The sequence below is a fragment of the Crocodylus siamensis genome, chromosome 14 (assembly GCF_052110815.1).
Source record: "Crocodylus siamensis isolate JL-2025a chromosome 14, ASM5211081v1, whole genome shotgun sequence".
Lineage (NCBI taxonomy): Eukaryota > Metazoa > Chordata > Crocodylia > Crocodylidae > Crocodylus > Crocodylus siamensis.
This window is the reverse complement of record NC_143408.1, coordinates 26,760,889-26,785,256: the sequence shown is the minus strand read 5'-3', so window position 1 is coordinate 26,785,256 and position 24,368 is coordinate 26,760,889. Positions and strand designations below refer to the sequence as shown.

Here is a 24,368-nt window from a genome sequence, read left to right as displayed (position 1 = left end):
ACTCTCCTGTGAAATATGAATTTTCATTTCTATTTGGGAGAAATTTTACAATCTTTGCATTCTCCGATGCCTTTGCATATAATCTTTTTATTCTCCTATGCTTGAGGAAGGGCACGTGTGCCTGAAAGCTTGCAGATAAAGAAACCTCTTTTTGCAGCTGTCTAGTTGATCTAATAAAAGATTACCACCTCTAGCACAGAACGCTTGTTTTCTCAAACCAACACGACTACAACCTTTATTCCTGATTATGGTGGAGCACTTCCTCCTGTATTCAATTGCAACCATGTCTTTGCAGGCAGCTTTTCTTCTTCAAAGATGACCCAGGGATATACCCCGGATCCGCAGAGCACATGCTAAGGCTAGCAGTGCTGCTAGCCACATCTGCTGATGACAATGCTTAGTCATCATTTAACATGGGATTTCCTGGGGCACTTCAGCTTCTCTCTTCTGTGGTTTGCTTTCCTTATTAAACACAAAGCAGCCGCCTACAGCTACTAACTGATCTAACACTGAACACCTGGCAAAAAGTGACCAAATAAAAGATGAAAGAGGCATTATTCTGGAAACAAAGGATTTGACCAAATGAAGCTGTGGATCAAACTAAGCAGTGCTTCGACTATTGTATAGTTTAAGACGCTGCCAATAGTGATTCCTGTACCTCCCTATCAGTCAATTCACTGCTTCTCAAGGCCTCAACCCTGGATTTCAGGGGCCCACGAGTCTTGATTTCCTGTTCCTAGCTTTGGCCAATGCCTCTAACGAATCTGGTACACAGGGTACGTTTTGCAAGTGCTAGCTGGGTAAGTCTATACCTTGCCAAATGCTGTAACTCTGTATAAATGCGAAACAACGCCTTTTGTCCATGTAGTGGCATTGCATTCACAAGGTTTGCAAGGTTCCCTCTGGTGGCCAATCTGAACACACACAACTTGCATTTCACATCTAAGGCATAAGCATACAGAGGAATATGCACTGCCAATAAAACACTCTCATTAGTGCCTGTTCTCAACCCAAGTGGAAGAGCCCTAGATACAGTTTGCAGAAATTAGTCACTCATCTTGTTTTGTCAGATAGCAAGACACGATCAAATGAGAAATGTAAGATTGGGATGAGATCCTCTTTCCCCCAGTGGTATTGGCAGACAAAAAATAAATAAATTTAAAAAATGGGTAGAAGCCTGTTTTGTGCAACATCTAATTTCAAAACTACCGATCAAATTAATGCTTGTTTGAAGAGAAAATTGACTTGCTTCATAGGAGGTTCAATAGTGCATCAGTGAATCACCGTTTTCATGAAGATGCTGAATAGTATGTTTTCCCCATCGCATTCAACGATGATATCAAGCTCTGCTTTATTAGAAGCAGAATGAAAAAATATTGCAGTGGCTTTTTTTGTTTGATAGAGTTATATTTTATAGGTTCCTGCTTTCTAGTAATCCGTAGCCTGTATTTATATTTCCTTCAATAGCGATATGTCTAGCCAGTTAATATTTATTTTAATTCAATATTTATTATTAAACATTTACTCAATGTGACCCATTTTACTATATACTTAACATCCATTTACAGAGGAATAGAGTTGCATGGAGACTTTTCAGGAGGAAACTCCAAAAGCATGCAACCGTCTTCTCTGGGACTCGAGGGACCCAGACCAGGCCCTGAAACGCATGCTAAACATGAAGCACGCTATGCATTTTAAGGATTGACATGGCAGGGCATAATACTCAGCTTGTGTGCATGACCTCCTTTATTGGTGCTGGGTCTAGCTGCATCCAAGAGCCTCAAAACTCAATCATCAAGCCCTTTTGTATAAGTGCAACACACTTGGTAATTCAGGCAGAGAACAAGGCAAATTTGGGAGGATGAAGTAAGCATTTCAAACCTGAACAGATGGAAGAGCTTGCAACCAACCCTTGCAAAACAAAATCACCAAAGTTAGATAGGACTTGCTTAGGAGAGTATATAGGTTTTAACTTGGTAAATGCACACAAGGAGTGAAAGCTGCAGTCATTTATTTTCTTTTAATAAGTCAAAAGTGGGTTTGGGGGTTTCTTTCCTGTTATCACTTTGATCTTCAATACTTTGATCTTTTAATAGAAAAAATCAAATTCAATGGGAGAAAAATGATACCCCATCACTAATCAAAAAAAAAGAATGCATCTCAGGAAACAAACCAATTAGCAAGAGATGAAGACAGTTATCATCATGGCTCTGGTGTAGCACTACAGATATTTTCCTTCCAATATATTCATTTGAGAGCATTAGATGTTTGCAAAGCCCCAGAACCCCTTTCCCATAGGAGCCCAGATGCAGAAAAGGAACTATTAAAGCAGAAAACACCAGGATGAGGCATATAGATGAAGACTGATTCAGACACTTTTTCTGGCTACATCTAAAAACTGACATTATTTGACTCCTAGGAACGTGACCATGTCATCCACCACAAACAGCTCGCAGTACACTCTGTGATTTGGGAATCCACTCGTCATGTTGTTTTAATCTAATCTGGTTTAATACGAGGCAAGTCAGATGATGTGATGCCCAATACTAACTAAATGATAAGATTTGAATATCTGTGAATCTGTTGCTACCTGAATTTTCTTATTGGTGAAAAAGTATCAGTCCTTTTCCCCCAGATCACGATTTATAGAAATTATCCTGTACTCTTGTACTTTTGTTCACACCAATGAACTAAACAGCAATATCTTCAAGGGCCACAGGGAAACTCATTATCTGCTTCTAAAATTTAGGAGTAGCCTATTAAAACCTGAAATATTATTTTGTGCATTACAGGTTGGCCCAGTCATCCCCGAAACATACTTCAGTCCTAACTTTCAGAATATACCTTTTTTCCCCAACTGAAACTTCATCTCCATGATCACAACTCAGGTTTTGTACATAGCCCAATGGTAGTCTTGAAGAATAACCACCTCCACAGAGCTAAGAAGGGCTTTTGTTATTTGAATTACAGCACATTAGCAGGCAAAAGAAAAGACGGCTGTACCTCTGACACCAAAAGCATGGGAGGTACGCATGATAGCAAATGTAATAAATTCCACAGTCCTACTGCTTATTAGACTACACCAAATGATGTACAAGCTCAGCCTAGCTTTAAACGGAAAAGTGTGTTGTGTGAAGGGATTTCTTTTTACACTTGCACCAATATGACTGCTGTAGACTGCCATCCGTTACTTAGAGCATTTTATTTTACAAACTAAGGAAGGCTGGTTCACTTTTGTGAAGAAGACCATTATGCTGAGAAGTTTCTGGCTAATGCTGCTGTTAAAGAAAAGAGAAAGCCTGACAATTTCTTCTTTCAACAGAACTGGTTTTATTTGGTAACAAAAGAGTGCGTCTAAAACCAGATAAAGAGAAGTATCAAACAGCAGAATTTACCTGGTACATACAAACAAAGGAGCTGCTGAGACTTAAATGTACAGATTCACAGCTCAAACAGAAAAGCAGCAGCAGTTCAGACTTCCGTCCGTTTTGACAACTGTTAAGAAACAAGGTAACTGAAAGAAGCTGTTTTCCAGAAGAATGGCGAACAGAAAAGCACTAGGAGATGCATCTATGGGATGGCATTGCAAGATGAGAAATCAGCTTGCAGCTTTATCGCTTTCTCCATTTTCTATTAGTTTTCTTTTCTTTTCATCAGTTTTCCTCTTGAAAATGCTATCTCTGTAGAACTGAAGTTCTTTGATGCTTTCCCTGATGTCATCAAGGGCTCTGGAAGAAAATTAAACAGGGTTTCAAAATGCGCGCACACACACGTACACACAGGGCTAAATCTGGCTTCTAATGCATTTTCTCAAATTCCAGACTGTAAGAAATAAAACTCTGAAATATATGGAGCACAAATCTATCAGTAATAAACCAGTCTTCACTAGATGCGGATTGCAGGAAGCAATAAAGGTTCAGCAGGGCTGGTGTGCGAGGAAGTAACATATGACTTATTAGCCAGTGCCACCGGGTGAGATACAAGTGTTTTCAAGCCAACAGGTTCCAGAGCTTTGAGAAGTAAAACAAACGTCAGTATTATCCTGAGACACAAAACACTGGATGAAAAATTGGTCCAGTTCCTGATTCAAATTGCAGCAAGCAAAGTTTTAGGTTAGCTATTATGAAAAACTAGGAGGGTAATAAATTATCAGGACAGGCTGCCCAGAGAGGTGGTCGAATCTCCATCCCTAGAGGTTTTTAAGACCCAGGTAGACAAAGTCCTGATAGACAAAGTCCTGTCTGGGATATACTGGGGCTGGTCCTGTTTGGAGCAGGGGGTTGGACTAGATGTGACCTCCTGAGGTCCCTTCAACCCTCATTTTCTATGATTTAGCAAATTATCTGCTAAGTGTGCCCTTGGCCAAGTCATTTCATCTCACTGTGCTTTGTTTCTCTTCCCATGTTATGTGAGGTCCTCAGGACAGCCACAGTAACTATGCATTTATGCATAAACTAACTACGTGAACAGTGTAAACAGACCCTGACTTCAGCTAGTGCCCCTGGGTTATTGCAATACAAGTAATTTTTTTTAAAAGGACAGATGTCAAGAACAGTATGCACTGAAGATCGGGGGGGGGGGAAATCACACCAGGATGTAGATTTCTGCCACCAAAAATGTCAAAAACCATAGTTAAGTACTGCACTTCCTGAATTCAGGACTCCATCAGCTAATCACTCCTTGATCAGAAGGTTTCGTTTCAACAAATGCTTCCCAAAAGTGCACCAAACCAGGCCTGTCCTCAACCAGTAAACCTCAGCAATAGCCAGACGTCACCTAGCCTTCCTCCCCTCCATTATACTTGAATACACAAAAGCTTCTAACATCAGCCGCGACAGGTAAACCTGTCTTCTGTGACGTGTGAGGCTCCAGGCTCTGATGCAGGCTGCTCCCTTGGCCTTTTCATCTTACCCAGGTAGTGTGTCATGCAGCTAAGAGAAGGGGTAAGGATTACTTCTACTTTCTTGCATCCCTTTGCAAGTAGCCACACCTCCTCACCACCCTCACGTGAAGGAATGTTGTTACACTGGAACAGGAATGAACATGAGCGTCCCTGCCAGTCGGTTAGGGTCCCAGAGGCGATTTTAGAACAGTAGTGCTCCTGTCTGTGCTAAACTACAATGGCTTAGTTTCTTGGTGTGAAGGAGTTAAAACAGTGGAGGTTTATTTATTCCACTGTGTTCAGCACCAGCAATCAGTCAGACAAGCTCTGATTTCAAAATCTTTTCTTATGAAACATGCAAACTAAACAACTGCGCTCTCTTCCAGTAGCACGCAGAGCCCCTGTAGGGACTGAAGCCTCAGTGCTAAGCACTCTACACAGAAACGCAAGGGGACTAATCCTGTTCTTCATTTAAGTCCCTGGGCATTGGCTTCAGCAGAGTCAAGCAAAGACCCAATTCCCTCTACCAGTGGCCCTCCAGCAACACATCTGCTCCAACAGAGATGAGCAGAGCATTGCTAAGCTGGCTTTCACTAATTATCACTACGAGACCAAAGTGCTGAGAGACGCTGCATCTGGGTTGGCTTGAGCAGAAACGCGGGAGAGTCACTGATGGATAATGAAATGGTTCGGCTTTCGACACTTTGAGATGAAAGTGCATCATCCTTTTTAAGCGGGACTGATGTTCTGTTATAAAGGCAAAAGTGAAGCCTCACCTGTGAGAAGCTGCCTTCTTTGGTGCAAATTCATAGTCCTCTGGGTACCAGCGTCTGTGTATGGAAGAAATTAATTTTAAGGCTATAAATTAAATTTTAAATATATACCCGGGTGCCTCACTGGGTTTGCTAAAAATGGATGCAATAATTTGGGTTGGATCGGTATGCAGAAAAGTCACAACTTCAAGCAAGCATCAAAATAACATAATCTGCAAAAGCGAAATGCCTCCTTTACATGCAATTCGTGAAACAGACTGCAGTACTTTGTGTGTGGTGCGAGTGACGTAATGAAACAAGCTAAATCAGCGTCCAGTCTTCTTCCTAAATAACCCTCTTCCTTTGTTTTAGAAGACTAAATTAATCCCACTTTACGGATCTCCTCAGATCTCCTTACACCCATTTAACTTTGTGTAGTATTTACCTGCAAAGTTCCTTGACGGTGCTCACATCAATAATCCTATAATGAAGATGCCTCATGAATTGAGGCATGTATTTGTCAAGGAATTTCTTATCTGCATGAACAGAGTTTCCTAGAAAGACATAAAACAGGTATTTCTTTCAAGACACTACAAAGCTACATTAAATGACATCTGAACGAGAAACAGGCTAGGCAAGCTGGGGAAGGTTTCTAAGTCTCGTGTTCTAGTAAATATGATTTTAAAGGTTTTTGTCAGATTTGCTTATTAGGGAGCAGTTCTGTGAGTTTCAAACGTATAATCACTCTACATTAAATTCCTCAATTACTTTCTCTGCATGACACAGTAGCTGTAAATAGATGGCTCAATAAAAGCGCCAAACGTTATACAAACTCCAGGTTTTTCACCAAAGGGCAAAAAAGCCTTCCAATTAACATATTTCATTCAGATCATATGACTCTGACCCCTACGTGTCTGAGTAACAGGACATTTAGAACGTAGCTTTTGGCCATTGGTTTGATTCATATCAGTGAGGGGGTGGGGAAGGTGCCTATGCCAGGATACTGTTTATATTCTGCATTCACCAATTGCTATCAACAGTAAGTTATGCCAGTACTAACATAACCATACAATGAAGCATTAATGCTAACAGAAATTTAAGATTCCTGCATAATTTCTATGCAGTACTTGCTTTAGGCAATTTATGGATGGTTTGACACCCAATGCTGAACTCTCTCTTAGTAAATGACACTCAATTTGCCTGCAGGAAGGAGGAGGCGAAAGCACCCCTGCCATGCAGGTTAACAGGCCTTCTGAACCCCAGCTGGGAGCTGCAGGAGGGATGATGTTATTAGTATTAAAAATAAGTACATATTTTACCTGCAAGAGGACAGAGGCCAGGGGGTGTTTGCTGTCGTACAAAGGACAGAAATTCATACTCTGCCTGCTGCAGTGAAATTGTACTTTCCTTCACAGCCTTAGTAAGGCCCGACTGCAAGAAAGAGCCATCCAACAGAAGTCAAATATTTACCACTACTAAAAAAATACTTGTAGCAAGTCTATACAGCAAACTATCTACCAACCCAACGTTATTTATATGTCAATATAGCCTACAGCATTAAGGAAAAAAATACAACTCAGCTCCTGTATTGCACTCTGGGAGATCTCAACATTTTGTTATCTATGTCAGTAGTGGCTAAGGATAGATTTCAATGCTGAATAGAATCCTACTCTGCAATCCCACTGACTTCCGTGGGATGACCGCTTATAGCGTATGGCACTGTACGTTATTGCTACAGATGCATCCAACATGGACCATAGCAGATAAACCTCTATGATATTTTTCTACCTGCTATTTTATGGGGGATGGGGGGGGGGGGTCGAGTAGCCCCCAGTTACTTGGCCTTTGTAAAGAGCTTTATGTACATAAATGTATGTATTCCAGCAGAACATTTAAATAGCATTGTATCTATTTAACAAGAGGCACTTGCTAGTTTACAAAATGGATTATTTATTGGATGGTATCAGTGCAGTTAATGGTCTGTAAGCATTTCGGCAATAACCCCTGCTTTCAGGATTTCACAACGCACAGCTAGGTGTCTGCAGACTGCTCTCAGGGATGATTTTTGTTACTGTTTTTTAATCCAACCTTGAAAAATATAAATTGATATTTCTAAGTTGCCAAACTGCAAATAAACACAGAAGAGGTAATCTATGACATCCATCTTTTCAGATCTGCTTTAAGAGGTCCCCAAAGATTTATTTCCATCTGGCTGTGCTGCATATTTCCATGCTGTGCTACAAAAGACTACTTGGTAGACCCAAGTGGTGCTTAAAAATTTCATTGTGTGCTTGTATTTTCCTCTGTGCTGTAATTTTATCTTTCTTTAGCCAATTAAAATAAGTAGCTCTTCACAAACAGAGATGACTTGTGCTTCCATCTCCAATTCACCTGAGAAGCAGAGCTGTGTTTGGATTCTAAACTCAAAAAGGATCTACTTTATGATTTCCTTTTTGTTTCCCAAGTTCCTACTAATCTCTCCCACAGAAAGAAAGATGCCCAAGAGGGATTTATGGGTGTTTTATAACTTCATCGCTTAATCAAAAACTACCTTGAATTTAAATTCATGATCAGGGCTTGGAAAATCCATTCACTTTCTTGCCATTGGCAAGGAAGAAGCTTTCCCTGGTGAGTGAGAGCGCTAAAATAATCTATTTCTGCAAAATTTAAGCTTTCAATGAAAAATAAATTAGGTTTCCAGCCTTTGGGGATGGGGAAAAATAACCAGCCAAATATCAGCTTCTCGTAAATTGGCACAATGCTGTTTTCCTCAGTCGATTAGGGCTAGATCCACAAAAGAACTCAGGCCCCTCGGTCCAAGTACACCATCCTCAAAACCCCTGTTTAACCTCATTACTGACTACGTTTTTACTACATGGGTTTTGCTTCTGCCCATGTCCGGAATTGCCTTGGTTGGGTCAAACCTGAGCTGCTCAGTGCTTTTCTCATCCCCAACCCTCTGGCTAGGTGCTTCCCCATGTCCCTGCTCTGTTGGCCTGATCCCATGTGTATGCTCAGCATGTACCTACCACCCTCACAGGACCAGGCTCCATGCAACCACGGCGGCAGTTATAAGGAGAGGATGAAGGGGCAAGAATTGAGCGTAAGGCTCTCTAGCCAAGTGACCGACTCATACCTAACACGAGGGCAACCCGGGATGTTATGGTCCAGACTGAACAGTTACGTAAGCAATCAAAACCACGTAAGAAGTCCTTTGAGAGCAACTAGAACCCAGGTCTCATTTTCAGAGGCAACCTTGATCTCTACCTTGATGATGCTGTTTTATACTTAATAAAAGATTTCAAGGGAGGGGTTCAGGCTGGCCCCTACCACAGCTGCATGTGGTCAGGGCACTCTCAGCAAAGTGCAGAGATGTGCATTCGGCCAGCCCCCAGCATCTCACATGGCTTGGTTGAATGCTTTATCCAGCAGACAGTTGCAGGCAAGCTGAACAGCACCACTCCCTCTCCCTTCAACCCTGTTTTACAAGGCAGCAACTTCTCTGCAACTCAGGCACCTAGCACCAAGGGAGTCAGGGCTGTGAATCCTGACTCGAAGGGAGACACCCCGCTCTCTCTTACACACTTCATACTGGACTCTCTTCGCACAGCATAAGGTTCAGGCATCTAATTCAGGGCCTTAGATTCCCCACCAGGGCCCAGCCACCTAAACATCAAATGGCATGAGGATGAGCTTTATGGTGGCAAATTTTTTGCATAGATCCAGCCCTTAGCATTAGCCTCAGCACTGAGAACCAGACCAGATGTCAGTCAGTTTGTTTCAGGCTGAACACAAGTGGTGAGGCCCACATCCGCTTCATTTTATTGCCTGAGATTTCCCAACCACCAGCAGCTGAGGAACATCTAGCCCATTCTCCATCCATCTGCCTTTGTGGTAAGTCTCCAGGCCAGACAATACTGAACGGCCCTATTTCAGGTTACTGCTGAACAAAGTTGCTGGCCATAACGCATTTCAGGGCAGGCCTGCAGTTAACAAGGTAAACTGTGACGCTGGACTTCTGGATTCATCTCCAAGCTCTGCTGCGGTCTTCGTGCGAGACCTTGGGGAAACTATGCAGTCTGTTTGTACCTCCCTTCCCAGCCTGTCAAATGGAAATGATACTTCCTTTCCCCCCATCCTTTGTCTGCTTTGTCCATTTATACTTTAAGCTCTTCCACATATAGGCACCCCCTCTGAAATGCTCAAACAATCCTGAGATTAAGACTATGAAGGTGGTCACACAGTTACAAGGAAGCAGCGATTCTGGTGCTATTTCTCTAGAACCATTACCTTCCCGTGATGCTCTTTACACCACTCGGACATGCCATCCAACAGCTCGTCTGGCTGATTTATAATCAGATTGGGGCCCTGTGGATGACAGAAAAACAAGCGGTGCAATCAAAGTCTAAGCAGCAGAATTATTCTAGTTTTACATCAGACAGCAAGAATCTGCGTCTTGCATGGATGGCTCTAGCTTTAAAAAGAAAATTACAAGACAACTACCCTCAGGTTGTTCCACTCTTGCCCCCAGGTGGCTTAGTTCAGCAGTCTCATGTGCCATGAAATGAGTCTCACTAGGATTAAACTTCCAGTGCTAGAACTACAGCTTTTAGTTGAAATACTCTTCCAAGCGACCTGACTGCTTTTACTCCCAAAAGGCCTTTTGACATGACATCACCCTGTTTTACATATGAAGACTGCTGGGGTTGTGGCGGTTCTTCAACGCTGAATAATAATTCAGCCTGAAATGTGGAAGTCGCATCACATCCTTGTCTGTCCAAGCATCATCTCACCAGGTTCTCCATCTGAACCTTATTTAACAAGTCGTGATACATGAGCCGAGAGCAACCCCAGTTTCACTCCCAACATCGCGCCTATTCTGCAAGGCTTAGCTGCCAGAAAACCTTGTTCCTGTCATCACGGTATAAAAGCTACGATTTCTCCTGTGCAACAGGATAGCACGTCTCCACGTGGATACGGTCATGACATATGTCACTGTCATCTTCCTGGTTACAATCACCCTTAAATAAAAATTTGAAGCAGCCGCAGCTGGCAACAATTACAGTACTGAAAAGAATATGACGGGCCCCAATGCTACAGCTACTATATATATACATATACACACACATACACATATTTAGTTTTTTTACAGCTTTCTGCAGAATTGGAAAAGCTTCCTTTTACCTATGTGGCTGGAGGAAAAAGGAAAAAAAAGCTCATGATGCAGTATTTAAATGTTTTCAAACAACTGAAGTCTAGAAACATTTTTTTTTCCTGTAGAAAAAATAAAACATTGACATAAACTTGGTGTTCTGCAGCAAATAAGGGGGGAAAAAACCAAGTATTTGTATTAATTTCTAGGATTCGGCACATCTCCCTTCTGCGTGGCTTTGAGTCATCTTCCCGTTTTAGGCCAAGGGTGAACGAGTCCGTTTAAAGACGGTCACCGCAGCACGTAACGCACACCGGAACCGAAAAACGTGCGCCATAAACGGCTGCCCGCTGGGCTGCGCCGCTCCACGGGGCCTGTCTGGGTCCGGCGGCAACGAGAGCAGAAACACCCGGCGTGGATCAAGGCGACACGCGTGACACGTGCCCGGGAGGTGCCAAGCGGGTCCTACCTCAGCCAAGATGTTCAGGTCGGAGTCGGTGATGAGACACGCCATCTCGATGATGCTGTCCTTCTCGATGTCCAGACCCGTCATCTGCAACACGAGGCAACGGGGAGTCCGGCGGGGCAGAGGAGGGCCACTGTTCACCCCGGCGCAGTGTCGCGCTGTCGTGACTCTGGACGGGGCCCGGCATCACGCCCCGCGAGTCTGGACGGGGCCCTGCCCGCAGGAGGGCAGTGGCGGTGCCTGGTGCACCCCAGCCTCACCCGGAACCTGCCCCCCCCGCGCACACCCAAGCAGCCCCCCGCTCACCTCCAGGTCCACCCAGACCATCCTGTGCCCCATGCCCGAGCCGCCGCCGGCGCCGCCGCCCTCCGCCATGACCGCCCGCGCCGCTCCGCGCAGCCACCCGCCCAGGCCGCCGAGCGCGCGCATCGCGACACGTCGCCAAGCGCCGCCGCGGGACTACAGCTCCCAGCGGCCCCCGCGCCTCCCCCCGCGGGGTGGGTCGGGCTTGCCCCGCGGGCTGCTGGGAGCTGTAGTCACCGCGGCACGGGCGGGGGGACCCCGCTGGGTCTTAATGGGATTAGGTCACGGGGCAAATGATGATCTAGACCCCTAACATCGTATATTATATTATATTATATTATACTGATGCTATCTAAATGCTATGTGTGTATATAGATATAAATAGATACTTATAGAAATTAGATGGATGTATCTATATACCTCTATATATAATCTATATATAGATATCTATATAGACAGAGATACAGATAGATATAGAGAGTTATAGAGATCTATATAGATAGATCGGTTGATCTATCTAGAGAGATGGATAGATAGAGCTCTAGATAGATAAATAGAGATATATGCATATATAGAGAGATAGAGATAAATATATCTATATTAATCTATAAATTTATAGATATACAGGCATACCTCGTTTTATTGCGCTTCGCTTTATTGCACTTTGCAGATATTGCGTTTCTTACAAATTGAAGGTTTGTGGCAACCCTGCGTCGAGCAAGTCTATCCGCGCCATTTTTCCATCGGTTAGCATTTTTTGGCAATAAAGTATTTTTTAATTAAGGTCTGTACATTGTTTTTTTAGACATAATGCTTTTGATCTACTTAATAGACTACAGTATAGTGTAAACATAACTGTTATATGCACTGGGAAACCAAAAAATCCGTGTGACTCGCTTTATTGCGATATTCACTTTATTGCAGCGGTCTGGAACCGAACCTGCAATCTCTCTGAGATATGCCTGTATATAGAGATGGACAGACAGACATATAGATAGATAGATAGATGTAGAAATATAGATCTATATAGCATTGATGATGCGCGTTTTCCCCGCTGTTCTTTCCCCAGCTGTGGTGGAATCACTTTGTTGGAGGCTGACTACCCCAGCTGCTACCTGCACAGCGGCACTTCTGTCTGATCCCAGCTGGGTTTCCATGTGGCTGATGCACTTTCGTGAGATTTTTGCCCACTTCCGCGTGCGAGGCTTAAGGGCAAGCAGCTTGTATGTGGAGATGCCGAGAAGCAGCCAAAGGCGGGACGCGGAGCTGCGTTCCGGGTTGTAGCCGACCCATAATTCAGGTTCCTGAGATGTCTCAAGGCTGCATTTTACACAGGGTACTAGCTCCTGCTCTTGAAATATCGCGGAGTGGCCTCTCGACTGTGAAACAGGAAACTGGATATAAAATAAAACACAAGTTAAAGGAAATCGGTAAAGATAAAGTGTCAGACTAAAAACAGCCGAGAGAATTTAATATGAAATTGGCATGTGACCGCGTCTATTAAAATGTGATTTATGGGAAAACATTTTTGGCAGTAAATCTTATTGCCTGTGGCTATTGCTGGAATTTGACTAAGAGTAATATCAAGACATAAAATAAAAGAGTCATTGTCTTTCAGTTTACTTTTAAAAAAAAATCAATCATGTCCCATTTTCCATAGAAATTGAGTTATTTGAGCATAAAATGCAATTTAGCCATGAATACCAATTCTAAAGTATTTTTATTCCAGAAAGTAATACTAGACAATGATCAGGAATGCTGTTTTCAATGCTGTAAGAAAGACATTGGTTTTTAACCTTTTTTCATTTGTAGACCCCTAAAAAATGTTGAACAGAGGTGCAGACACCTTTGAATTGTAAGTGTTGGTATTCACATACTTTTGATTGATCATAGTCATTTTTCATGGACCCTTTAAATACAGTCTGCGGGCTCCACAGACCACAGGATGAAAAACACTGCTATAAAAAAGATACTAGAGCATCTGGAAACCTGATCCATTGCTTAGAAGTGCCATAGACTCCCTTAACACATTACTAGACCGGCTTCAGAGGAATTAGTCACAGGAGAAAGTCACCTGTATATTGCCCATGTTTTCTCCCAGTCTTGTCAAACTGCACCAGGATTTATTTAATTTTCTTGTGAAAACAAGAGCGCTTTCTTCCTGTGTTTATGAAACTGTTTATATTATTCTCATAAACTGTATGGAGAAGCAAATATCCAATGTGTTTTAAACAAGATGTAATTTTCTGGCCTCTGCATAACGCACGCAGTTTAAAATTAAATTCATAGTTTCACAGTAGGTCGGGTCGAAAGGGACCTGAATAGATCATCGAGTCCAACCCCTGCCATGGCAGCAAAGAGTACTGGAGTCAAACGACCCCAGCAAGGTGTACATCCAGCCTCCTCTTAAAGACCCCCAGGGTAGGAGCCAGCACCACTTCTCTTGGTTCCAGCCCCTAGCCGCCCTGACCGTGAAGTTGCCTCCTGATATCTAACCTAAACCTGCCCTCTGCCAGCTTGTGACCGCTATTCCTGGTCACTCCTGGCGGTGCTCGGGGAAATGGGGACTCCCCCAATGCCTGCTGATCCCCCCTGACTAGTTTGTAACAGGCCACTAGATCCCCCCCAGCCTTCTCTTGTGGAGGCTGAACAGGTTCAAGTCCCGTCGCCTCTCCTCGTGGGGCCTGCCCTGCTGCCCCCGACCATGCGAGTGGCCTCCTCTGGGCCCTCTCCATGCTGTCCACATCCCTCCTGAAGTGCGGCGCCCAGAACTGGACGCAGTACTCCAGCTGCGGCCTGACCGGTGCCGCACAGAGGGGGAGGATCACCCCCCTGGACCTGCTCGAGATGCATCTGTGGATGCACGACAAGGTGCGGCTGGCCTTCCTGACCGCGTCCCCACACTGCCGGCCCATGTTCTTTTTGGCATTAGTAACCATGCCAAGATCCTTTTTCTGCCTCTGCACTGCCGAGAAGGGAGTTCCCCAGCCTGTAGGTATGGTGCTGGCTCTTCCTCCCCAGGTGCATCACTTTGCACTTGTCAGCGCTGAATCCCATCCTATTCTCATCTGCCCACCCCCGTAACCTGTCTAGGTCTGATTGCAGCCTATTGCTCCATTCTAGCGTGCCCACATCCCCCCACATCTGTGAATCTGAGCAGGTGCTTTTTACCCCCTCGTCCAAGTCGCTGATGAAGACGTTGAACAGTGTGGGCCCAAGGACCGAGCCCTGGGGGACCCCACTGCCCACGTCCCTCCAGGTCGAATGTGACCCATCCACCACCCCGCTCTGGGTGCGGCCCTCCGGCCAGTTGGCGACACATCTGATTGTGTGGGTGTTGACACCACAGCCCCCCAGTTTTTTAACGAGACGAGGTGAGAGACCGTGTCGAAGGCCTTCCGAAAGTCCAGGAAGATGATGTCCACTGCTACCTCTGCGTCTAAGGATTTGGTGACCTGGCCGCAGGCCACCAGGTTGGTCTGACAGGACCTGCCTCTAATGAACCCGTGTTGGTTGCCTCTAAGCATAATCTCCCCCGCTGGCCCCTCGTGGACATGTGCCAGGATAATTCTCTCAAAAAGCTTAGCCAGAACCGAGGTAAGACTAACTGGCCTATAATTTCCTGGGTCCTCCTTTCTCCCTTTTTTGAATTCATCCCACTTGCTCTGAATATAGTGCCTAACAACAACTTATCTAGGGACAAATAGTAGCTACAGCAAGCCAGTATGGAAACTGCTTAATTTTCTAGAATTAAACAGCATGGAAAAAATCATTGGTTTTAAATTTCATTCTCTGCTTTTTAATTTCAAGAGACCATTAAGTCCTTTTAATTTGACTATTGTGCTTGAATTACCGTATTAGAATCTGATACTTTATCAGCTTTGCCAGGGGTCCGAAGGACACACAGGGGGAAAAAAATTACAGTACAAATCAGAATGCTTGGAAATGGGGGAATCAAATTCACTATCGTACAAGGATAACATTTTAAAGTTTATAGTTTAATGCTCTTAGCAATTATACCAACAGTTTATGAATTATTTTAACAGAAAAAGTTAGTTGCCACATCATATCAAGTCCTTTATTTTATACTCTGCTGGCTTTAATTGTTCCTCTAGCATTAATAGAGCATAATAATAATAAAGCATTGCAGCACTGAATGTACTTTCCTCTTGTTCTTTTCACATCTTGCTTTATACCTTAAATAACCACTATTGTGTCATTCTAGGTAAGCTCAAAGCCTGGCAATGGCAGTACACTTAAACTATCAAGTTGATCAAAGTTATCAAGTGCATCAATTCTGATCATAAATGATAACAGGTGCTTCGTTCAGTTTGTGTTATTATGGAGACTGCCGCTTTCTGCCCTCAATGTCCAAGGAATGAGATGTTTAGTTGGTTTGAACTAGTCTCCATATCCCATTATTGAACCCTGAATCTGAGGCATTCAGTTAGACTGGGATCTTTAGCAATGGCCCTTCTTTAATCCTGGAACGTCTCCAACCATAGCCCATGTTTGCTGTTCTGCAAAAAGCACCCATTTTAACTTATTTGAATAGGTCATAATGCAAATCTTAAGCAAGGCTTCCAACAGGTTTAGTCACCTTTTCATTAGTTATCTTAACTGACATTTATATTGTTACATGTGGAAGGATCAACTGTTTCAGATAAGACCTGCGTCTTGCATTTCTAAAAGACAGCAAACCATGAACATGACTAAGAAAAGCTCTAGTGGAACATATGCATTAATCTTTCAGAAACTACATCTAAGACCAGGCTTGAGAACACCAGTAAGCTATTTTCTGTGTAGGTTTTTGCGGGACAAAGGCAAAAGGAGAGGACTCTCTTTTACTGTCTGCTTTACACTAGCATTTGAAACTTTCCATTGAATTCTTTCATATATAAAGTTCACTGGCTGAAATGAAACGCAGGAATTCATGTATCAAAAAGTCAAGAAGGCACTTGAATGGAGTGCTGTTATTCAAACAAACACTGTTCCACCAGGTAGAATTCTGCACGACTAAAAGCCTCTCTATTACTATTCATAAAAAGAGACTTACTTAAGTTTTTTTCAGGTTAATCAGACCACATTTATTTAGCACCTGAACTGGTAACTCGATTAATAGTCCACAAAAATTAGGAGCATACATCAGAATAGGTTTTTCAGGATCTGTACATCATTAACAAAGATGTGTATTGTGTAACAAAAGCTTGAATGTACATGCATGTTTTAAAATGTTGAGTGATTATTTTTTTTCTCCCCAAGGGGATGCACCCATTTCCTGAGAGGTTTCAAATCCATAAAGCTAGTTTTGTCAACAGAAATTTCAAGCTACTGCAGAGGAAGGGTTCGAAAAAAATACATCGGAAGAAGCACAAGTGGGATAATTAAAGTCCTTAAATACATATTAAAATGAGTGTTTTAACCACAAGTTTTACAGGGCATTTCTTTGAATGCAATGCTCCAATACAATGAATATTATAAAGCAACATCTCAGTATCAAAACACTGTCTTCAATATTTAAAGTGCCACGGTTTGTCAGACTACATGGAATTTAAAGGAAGTACTACTACACTGGCTGCATAGACTACCCTTTTTAACTGCACTACAAAAATACAAACAGATTTTCTTTATAATACAACCCAGCTGTACAGTTCACTTCTATCAAACTACAATGATTCTTTTTTAAACTTGTGGCACATTTCTTTTCATAAAACCCTGAGGTGAAAGGTTAATACAATAATTAAAATACTTTTTTTCTCATTACACTGGAAGTAACTACAAACTTTAAAAAAGGTAACTAGTGATGTTCCTCTATCCTTGTTTTCAGTTAAAAACAATCAGACCTGGAGAGCCTGATTTTCCCTAGATCGAGTCCCTTAAAGCATACTGAATATTTGCTAGTGCCGAGATGGGCGCCATTTGCCATCTCTGTAGCTCTCTCTTCTGTTATCGTAATCGCTGCTCCAGCCATCACGACTCCTTTCTTCACAGCCATACTCATCTCTGTTTCCTCGGTAGTGATGCTCAGGTCCCGGGTCATAACTCCTATCTTCGTAGATGTATTCGTCCCTGTTGCCTCTGTAATGGTGTTCAGATCCACGGTCTCCAAATCGCTGCTCACGGTTCAAGTGCCTGCTGTCCGTGTGATAAGGATGGGAGTTGGCCCGGTTCTTGCGCAGTGCCGCAGGGTCTGAACGCCACTGCATTTGTGAGCCTGAAGACTGACTGTATGAATGACTCTGCTGGTAGCCTGAGGAGGCAAAACTGGACTGATCTGAATGCTGAGATCCATACTTCCCAGTATATTGTGACTGCTGCCATATAACATTATTCATCTGAAATGAAAAAAAAATAAAAAAATAAAAAAAGACTAATCAAGAAGGCAGCCCAGCTGATTTGAGGCTACAGAATCAGTACTTGCTTCTGGTGGGACTGGATGATTGACTGAAGAGTTTAGTGCTCCATGGTGCAGGATCTGGGACAGGTTCTTTCAATGTCTGCAATAGCCGTGGGAGGTAAATATCAGGGGAAATGCCTGGCATTGTATGCACTAGCACTCAGGGCAGCCACACAGCCTGAGACTTTAATGTGATACAGCAGTTTGATTCATAGAGAACAAAGGAAATATTGCTTAACTTTAATTGATAGACTAAGTTAAAAGATAAGAGGAAAGTGGAACTTTCAATTTCTTTTTGAGGTATAGTTCGATTGAACCGATTATACTTGAACTCAAAGAAAATAAAATCATCACGAGTTAATTTTGGACAGCGAGGAGTGTTTGTTTTCAGACATTTATATTCAAACAGCAGGAAAAGTATCAAAGCTCGTGGTTTTATTCAAACACATTACATTTGTCCTTCTGTTGAGCCTGGTTCACATCTCTCCTGAACAGAGCCTCTTGTGAAAACTTACAGAATAGCTGTTAAGTTTAGAAGTGTTCATTGTTATCTCCAGCTGAAATCTTTGGTTCAAAGACTTCAGTACTCTAAACCGACTGAAACGCTGTATTAACATTTCAGAGATGTATTCCTGTGAACTTTATTTAACATTTGCCTACTATTTAAAGATGCCTCAAGTACACAGAGGAAAGCTCTTCTACAAATTATCTATCCACTTGCTTGTAACCTCAACTTCAGACTCTATTGCAGTTTAAAAAAAAAAAAAAAGGAAAAAAAGAACAGCATACCACTGCTTGTCTCTGAAGGTTATCAGGAGATGAGAAAGACCTCTGTCCGGAAGTTGTTAGCATGTTATCTGGGCTCCTATCATATCTGCTGAAGAAAGATTAGGAATTTTAGTCTTAAGTAATCTGAATCCACCATAGTGCAAGGTACAGGGGTATCAGCAGCTTAGCAATGTGCTTTTTTAGCCGACTAGCATTGCAAAAACACTTAACAAAAAATATTAGTCTTGCTTAATTTGCATGTTTGACAGCACTTTGTCCAGATCCTTTCTTTGTTTCCTTGGCATGGGTGTTTCTTAAATGGCATCATGGCTAGCCACAAGGATAGGAAAGAGAAGTCTGCAGTAAGAGTAGGATCTGAAAGCATCTATGACTTCTTTAATAAGTGACTAGTCTTCAGGAAGACATTTCTTCAGCACTCTTGCTAATTGCCAGTGCTTTGGGCCTTCAGTTGTTGGGCTACCAAGAATTTGTATAAGCGTAAATGCTTCCAAATTCTTGTTAGAAATGGAAACAAAGGCTGAATTGTTGCTCAGAATGCTACCGTCTCATTTGGACCATATCTGGTTATTTATGAGGTGAAGCAGCAGTTCTCTCTATGTTAGGTACTTTGACAATTTACAAAACATAGCATTGCTCAACATTACTAGTTAGACAATTCATCACCTGATGGCACATCAAAGCACCTGGAATAGAAAGTTCCATTTTTCCAATGAATTTCTCAAAAGCACAAAGCATCACTGGGCTTCTCTTGCAAGCTAGTATGTACCCAGAGTCTCTCCAAACAAGTCAGAATGAACTAACACTGCTACACGAGTCTGTTGTTCAAGACTTGACTTCATTATGGAAAACCACCTCTTGAAACTTCATTTTGGACGTCTGTTAGACGCTAGCAAGTAATTAGTTGATGGATCAGATATGACATTAAAACACAGCTATTAACTCTGTTGTACTACGTTTCAAGGCAGTACAAAGCCCTGGCTAGTTATAAATGTGCCTCTACACAAAGATCCAAAAAGGAATGCATTGCGTTTCTTATGGTGGTGCAGTTAACAGGCACTTTTTCTGATGACCAGACATACAGCTTTGCAGCTGAGTATTTTAGTACATTTTTGTTTTACTTGCTACTGAAGAATTCCCGGGGCCACTCAGAATAAACCTAGCCATTTTCCTCGAGGTTTTACCAGGTCATTCAGTCACATCTGCCAACAAAAGACCATAGGTATTTTGAAGGAAAAAATGATGCTGGGCCCTCAAGGCTCAGGGCAAATTTCCGAATTCTATGGTCCAAGACACCTGGTGAAGTGGCAACTTGGAATGGAATATGTTAGGTACAGAATAAGCCTTTTTTATTATTTAATTTGGTTTTCTGGAGGTGTTGGGGGAGGATACTTTTTACTGTCTCTCTCCAGTAGTTTTCTAATACTATACTTGATGTAGAGAGGCTATGGACAGTGGAGATGCTTACACTGGAAATAAAGTACAACTGTTATTCTACTTATAGTAGTTCTCGTACATTAAGTTGGCTATAAAAGGATCTGAAAAGCACCTGCTGTTAATTGCAACATTTGTCTTACCTGTTAATATTCGGTGTTGAATGTGGTGTGCTGGATGGGCTCGTGTTAGCGGCTCCATGTGGGGAATGAGATGAATTGCCATCCTGAGATGCATGACTACTCCCTGAAGAGAAGCAAATATTTCATGAGATAAACCGCTGGATTAGAAGTGAACCTGCCTGAAGATGGAAACAACGGGCATTGCTTAATTGGCTTTGGAGTTTCATCAGTGATCCGCCAAGGCATACAAACAATCCAAAACAAGGTGTTGCAACTGTTTGAATACCCAGTAGTGAAGATGCAATCAAGCTGCAACATTCCAGCCAGCCAATCTAATTTGACTGCAATCGGTCAGAACACGCTTTTGGAGCTACGGGACAGATAACCCATGCATAATTCACAAAAGCTTAAGCAGGCTCTCCTTTGCTTGTAAGAAAATGTTACTCTTGTTTTTGGCCACTCATTTCACTATTGGCTCAATCCTGCCCCTTTTGAAGCCTATGCATTCTCCCAAGGAGGGATGTTCTTACTCTGTATAGTTCCCAGCTCAGCACTGGGGCTGTGCAAGGCACTACCAGAAAAAGAATGATTGACCAAAGGGAGCTCTGCCATAACTTCAACATGCAGAGTACCGGATTCCAAACTATTCACTGAATGCAATTGTTTTAGCCCAGGCATCGAGTACAAATATGTATCTATGTTTTTGCTAAACACTCTCATCTGGTATCCTGTACAAAACCTTGCAGACACAACCACACAGGAAAAAACTAAAACAAACAAACAAACAAGAGAATACAAGTTGCTTAATGTGTTGGCATTTAAAGTTGCAACCAGCTTTCAATCACTTTCAAGAATTTCACTACTTGAGCGATTCTTTTCTCAAGCTTCACAATCGCTCTCCTTAACAAAGTGTAGGCATTTCCACAGTCTTTATATAGTTGCATCCTCTCCTCCCATCCTTGCCTCCAAAATGCTACCCTGAAGCCTGACAGTTATACTGCCAAACTATGGTGTCACAGAACATATTTCCCTCCTTCCCCTGGTCAGACTCAAGGCCACTCCTTGGAAAATGACAGCTGTTTCTTTTCACTCTGTTTTTGACCCCAGGAAAATAAAAGAGCAATTTTTCCATTGCAGACTCAGTTGTAGAACACTCACTTGAAAGTAAAAATAAATTTGTTGGTAAGGAAAAATTCATCCAGGTATAGGGACCTCTCTATCTTGAAACTTCCTTGGCATACTATCCCTACACAAAATGAAATATAAAATTCTTGGTCTTCACCAACTTGCACCCTCCTTACTCATGAGCTCTTTTCTACCTGTCCTCATCTGCATGTAGCTGTCTGGCTTTCAAGTAAGCTATTATGAGATGCCAATCCTCTTGTTGGCCAATTAGGAAGAAGGGTGAGGAAGACTTCACATTTGTGAAAAACATACCCCGTCAATTGAGTCTGAGCCATTTCAGGCCTTGTTTAAAATAACCCGGGGCATACATTTTTTGTTAGCCTCCAGGTGTTTGTCTTTGGGGTAGTTCTAGACTAGACAAAATTTAGGAGGAGGATCTCCAAACATCTAAATGCAATCGAGTCATGGTTTGGCACAGCTGTTGCTCATATTTTGCAGTGTTAAAAAAAAAAAGAAGGTAAAACTAGAAACCAAAGTTAACGCTAATGTAAAAACAAGCGGGGATTGCATCCAGAAAGAACCAAGAGACCATCCTCTAGTTAAAGGAAAAGGAGAGTATGGCAAAGCTTGTGCACGAGCCTCTTCACACCTTCGTTGCACAGAGCGACTGACCATTAGGCAAGTGAGTGACAATTTGATTTTTAAAAAAAGCATGTGCGATGTCGGCGACTAATCCAATCATCGATCAGACTTCGAGTAGGTCGGAGATGAGAAGCACTCCACTTTGTCTAGAGCAATTAGAGGGTTTAATTTCACGGATACCTGATCGGAACTGAATTTTGATAGGCCTTCCAAAAAGTTTGATCCCGTTAAGCAGGCTCATTCCATAAGGGACAGATTCTTCGTGTTTGAAATTCACAAATGCAAACTGCTTGGGTTTACCATCTCTATCCTTAGGGATTTTAACTTTAATTACTGGACCTGCCTGCAAAAATCAAAAAACAAAAGATGTTAAACAAAAATAAAAACAAAAAGCCCCAACAACAAAACCTGGAGCAACTGTAGAAAAAACCCCACCCTTTTCGTTCTTACAAAGAAATGGAAATAAAATAAATAAAAATTGAGCCACGCGGAAGCCAGCACACAGCGAAGACCGCGTCAGCAGCGAAATGCAGCATGCGGGGGGAATTTTATCACGCTGCAAGCGAAGCCCCGTGCCCTCCCCGCCAGAACCGCCGCTCCGCTTTCTGCTCCCCGCTGAACCCTCTGCTCTGCTTTCCACTCCCTGCTTGATTCACTGCTCTGCCTTCTGCTCCCTCCCCACATGGGTCTGCTACTCTGCTTTCTGCTGCCCTACCCACCCTGGTCTGCTGCCTTGCCTTCCGCTCCCCCTGCTTTCCCCCAAGTCGGGGGGCGGGGCGGAACCCTCGGGCCGGGCGGCGGGGGCAGGCCGGACCCCGGGGGTGAGGCACCAACGCGCGGGGACCCGGAAGCGCCACCGGACCAGACCGGACCGGACCGGATCAGGTCCCCCTCCCCCGCGGAGCCACTACCTGGTGGAAGAGCTCGAAGACGAGCTCCTCGGTGACCCGCGGGTCCAGGTTACCCACGAACAGGGTCCGGTCTGCCTCGGCCGCCGCCGCCCCCATGTCTCCAGCCGCACCGCCCGGGCCCAGTTCGGCGGCGCACTGCGCAGGCGCGCGCTCCTCCCCCGCGCAGGCGCACAAGAGGCAACCGACGTCATAAGGTGCAAGGGGTGCGCCTGCGCAGAGCACTGCGCGGGCGGGAGAGGAGCTGGAGGGTGGCAGGGCGCGCCAGGGCTTTCCCGGCTGTTGCGAGCGTTGGGGCTGGCAGGATTTCTCTGGAGCCCAAACATAAGGCAGCTGCAGGCACCTGCAAAGCAAGGGGTGCATTGCAAAGGCGGTTACTGCAAAGCAAGGGGTGCATCGCAAAGGGGGGTCACTGCAAAGCAAGGGGTGCATCGCAAAGGGGGGTCACTGCAAAGCAAGGGGGTGAATTGCAAAGCGGCGTCACTGCAAAGCAAGGGGTGCATTGCAAAGGCGGTCACTGCAAAGCAAGGGGGTGCATTGCAAAGGGGGGTCACTGCAAAGCAAGGGGGTGCATTGCAAAGGCGGTTACCGCAAAGCAAGGGGTGCATTGCAAAGGCGGTTACCGCAAAGCAAGGGAGTGCATTGCAAAGGCGGGTCACTGCAAAGCAAGGGGGTGCATTGCAAAGGGCCTCTTTAGCAATACTCAAGGAGGGGCCTTGAGTGTGCCCAGGGGTGCCTGAAGTCTAGAAAAGGTCAAGAACCACTGCTATCTTCCTGCAGCTGGGAGGAAAAGAGACTTTGAGCAGCTGGGGAGGTGGCCTGCCCTGCTGCAGAATTAAGGGGTGTGGAGTATTCATGCCGGGTCAGGGTCATCACTTCTGGCTGAACAGGAGGGAGTTTGCTTTTCTCTTGGACTTGTGCTGCCCATGCACAGCTGACACCTAAATGAATTTGACTGAACTCAGCTGTGAGGGGAGATCTGGAGGGACATAACTACATGCTATACAAGAAAGGGACATGGCTGGTTTCCTGCAGACAGCGGGTCATGGAGAGAGGACGACCAGGGGATGCAAATCAGTCGCAGGGCAGTGAGAAGACCACAGCTTAGAAATGAAAATAGAGGCTTTGCTCCCCAAGAGGCGAAGATCAGCAAGGTGCTGCAGGGCACCTGAACCACGGGAACAACGTAGTAGGGGTCCACCTTCGCTTTCGGGGGATTTGAGTTTTCCTAAAAGCGAGGGACCATAGAAACAAAGCTAGCTTCTTTTAATTTCAGTTACACTGCCACACTTATCAGACACCCCCATGTGCTTCCTGTTGCCCGGCTTTTAGATCCAGTGGGGCTGTGGGCTGTAGGAAATAAGGACCCATTTATCATAGGTTTGGTTATTTTCTCCTC

The 24,368-nt window shown here is 43.8% G+C and overlaps 2 protein-coding genes across 3 annotated transcripts; both read right to left on the bottom strand.

The window, feature by feature from the left end:
• Nucleotides 1-3,306: 3,306 nt before the first annotated feature.
• REXO2 (RNA exonuclease 2) lies at nucleotides 3,307-11,697 on the bottom strand. The gene is made up of 7 exons (XM_090027791.1): nucleotides 11,559-11,697; nucleotides 11,256-11,339; nucleotides 9,925-10,002; nucleotides 6,954-7,065; nucleotides 6,080-6,188; nucleotides 5,659-5,712; nucleotides 3,307-3,728 (listed from the first exon to the last, which is right to left on the bottom strand). Exons 1-7 carry the CDS (start codon nucleotides 11,679-11,681, stop codon nucleotides 3,599-3,601), a joined length of 690 nt encoding a protein of 229 aa, XP_089883917.1. The 5' UTR covers nucleotides 11,682-11,697; the 3' UTR covers nucleotides 3,307-3,598.
• A 3,934-nt stretch (nucleotides 11,698-15,631) lies between these two features.
• RBM7 (RNA binding motif protein 7) lies at nucleotides 15,632-23,153 on the bottom strand. Of its 2 annotated transcripts, none has more exons than XM_090027589.1 (5): nucleotides 22,973-23,153; nucleotides 22,242-22,404; nucleotides 20,316-20,418; nucleotides 18,742-18,826; nucleotides 15,632-17,890 (listed from the first exon to the last, which is right to left on the bottom strand). In XM_090027589.1, the coding sequence occupies exons 1-5, from the start codon at nucleotides 23,066-23,068 to the stop codon at nucleotides 17,453-17,455; spliced, it is 885 nt and encodes a 294-aa protein (XP_089883715.1). In that variant the 5' UTR covers nucleotides 23,069-23,153; the 3' UTR covers nucleotides 15,632-17,452. The 2 variants fall into 2 exon arrangements, with proteins under 2 accessions (XP_089883715.1, XP_089883714.1); XM_090027588.1 differs by having other exon boundaries at nucleotides 15,633-17,890; nucleotides 18,742-18,829; nucleotides 22,973-23,152.
• Between the last annotated feature and the right edge of the window lie 1,215 nt (nucleotides 23,154-24,368).

Coding starts and splice junctions, on each gene's coding strand:
- REXO2 (XM_090027791.1), bottom strand. CDS start 11,681: ATGCGCGCGCTCGGCGGCCTGGGCGGGTGGCTGCGCGGAGCGGCGCGG. Junction 11,340..11,558: donor TGGTCTGGGTGGACCTGGAG/GTGAGCGGGGGG, acceptor CTCGTGTTGCAG/ATGACGGGTCTGGACATCGA. Junction 5,713..6,079: donor ACCGTCAAGGAACTTTGCAG/GTAAATACTACA, acceptor TTCCATACACAG/ACGCTGGTACCCAGAGGACT.
- RBM7 (XM_090027588.1), bottom strand. CDS start 23,068: ATGGGGGCGGCGGCGGCCGAGGCAGACCGGACCCTGTTCGTGGGTAAC. Junction 22,405..22,972: donor TCTTCGAGCTCTTCCACCAG/GTAGTGGCTCCG, acceptor TGATTTTTGCAG/GCAGGTCCAGTAATTAAAGT. Junction 17,891..18,741: donor ACCTTCAGAGACAAGCAGTG/GTATGCTGTTCT, acceptor TTTTCATTTCAG/ATGAATAATGTTATATGGCA.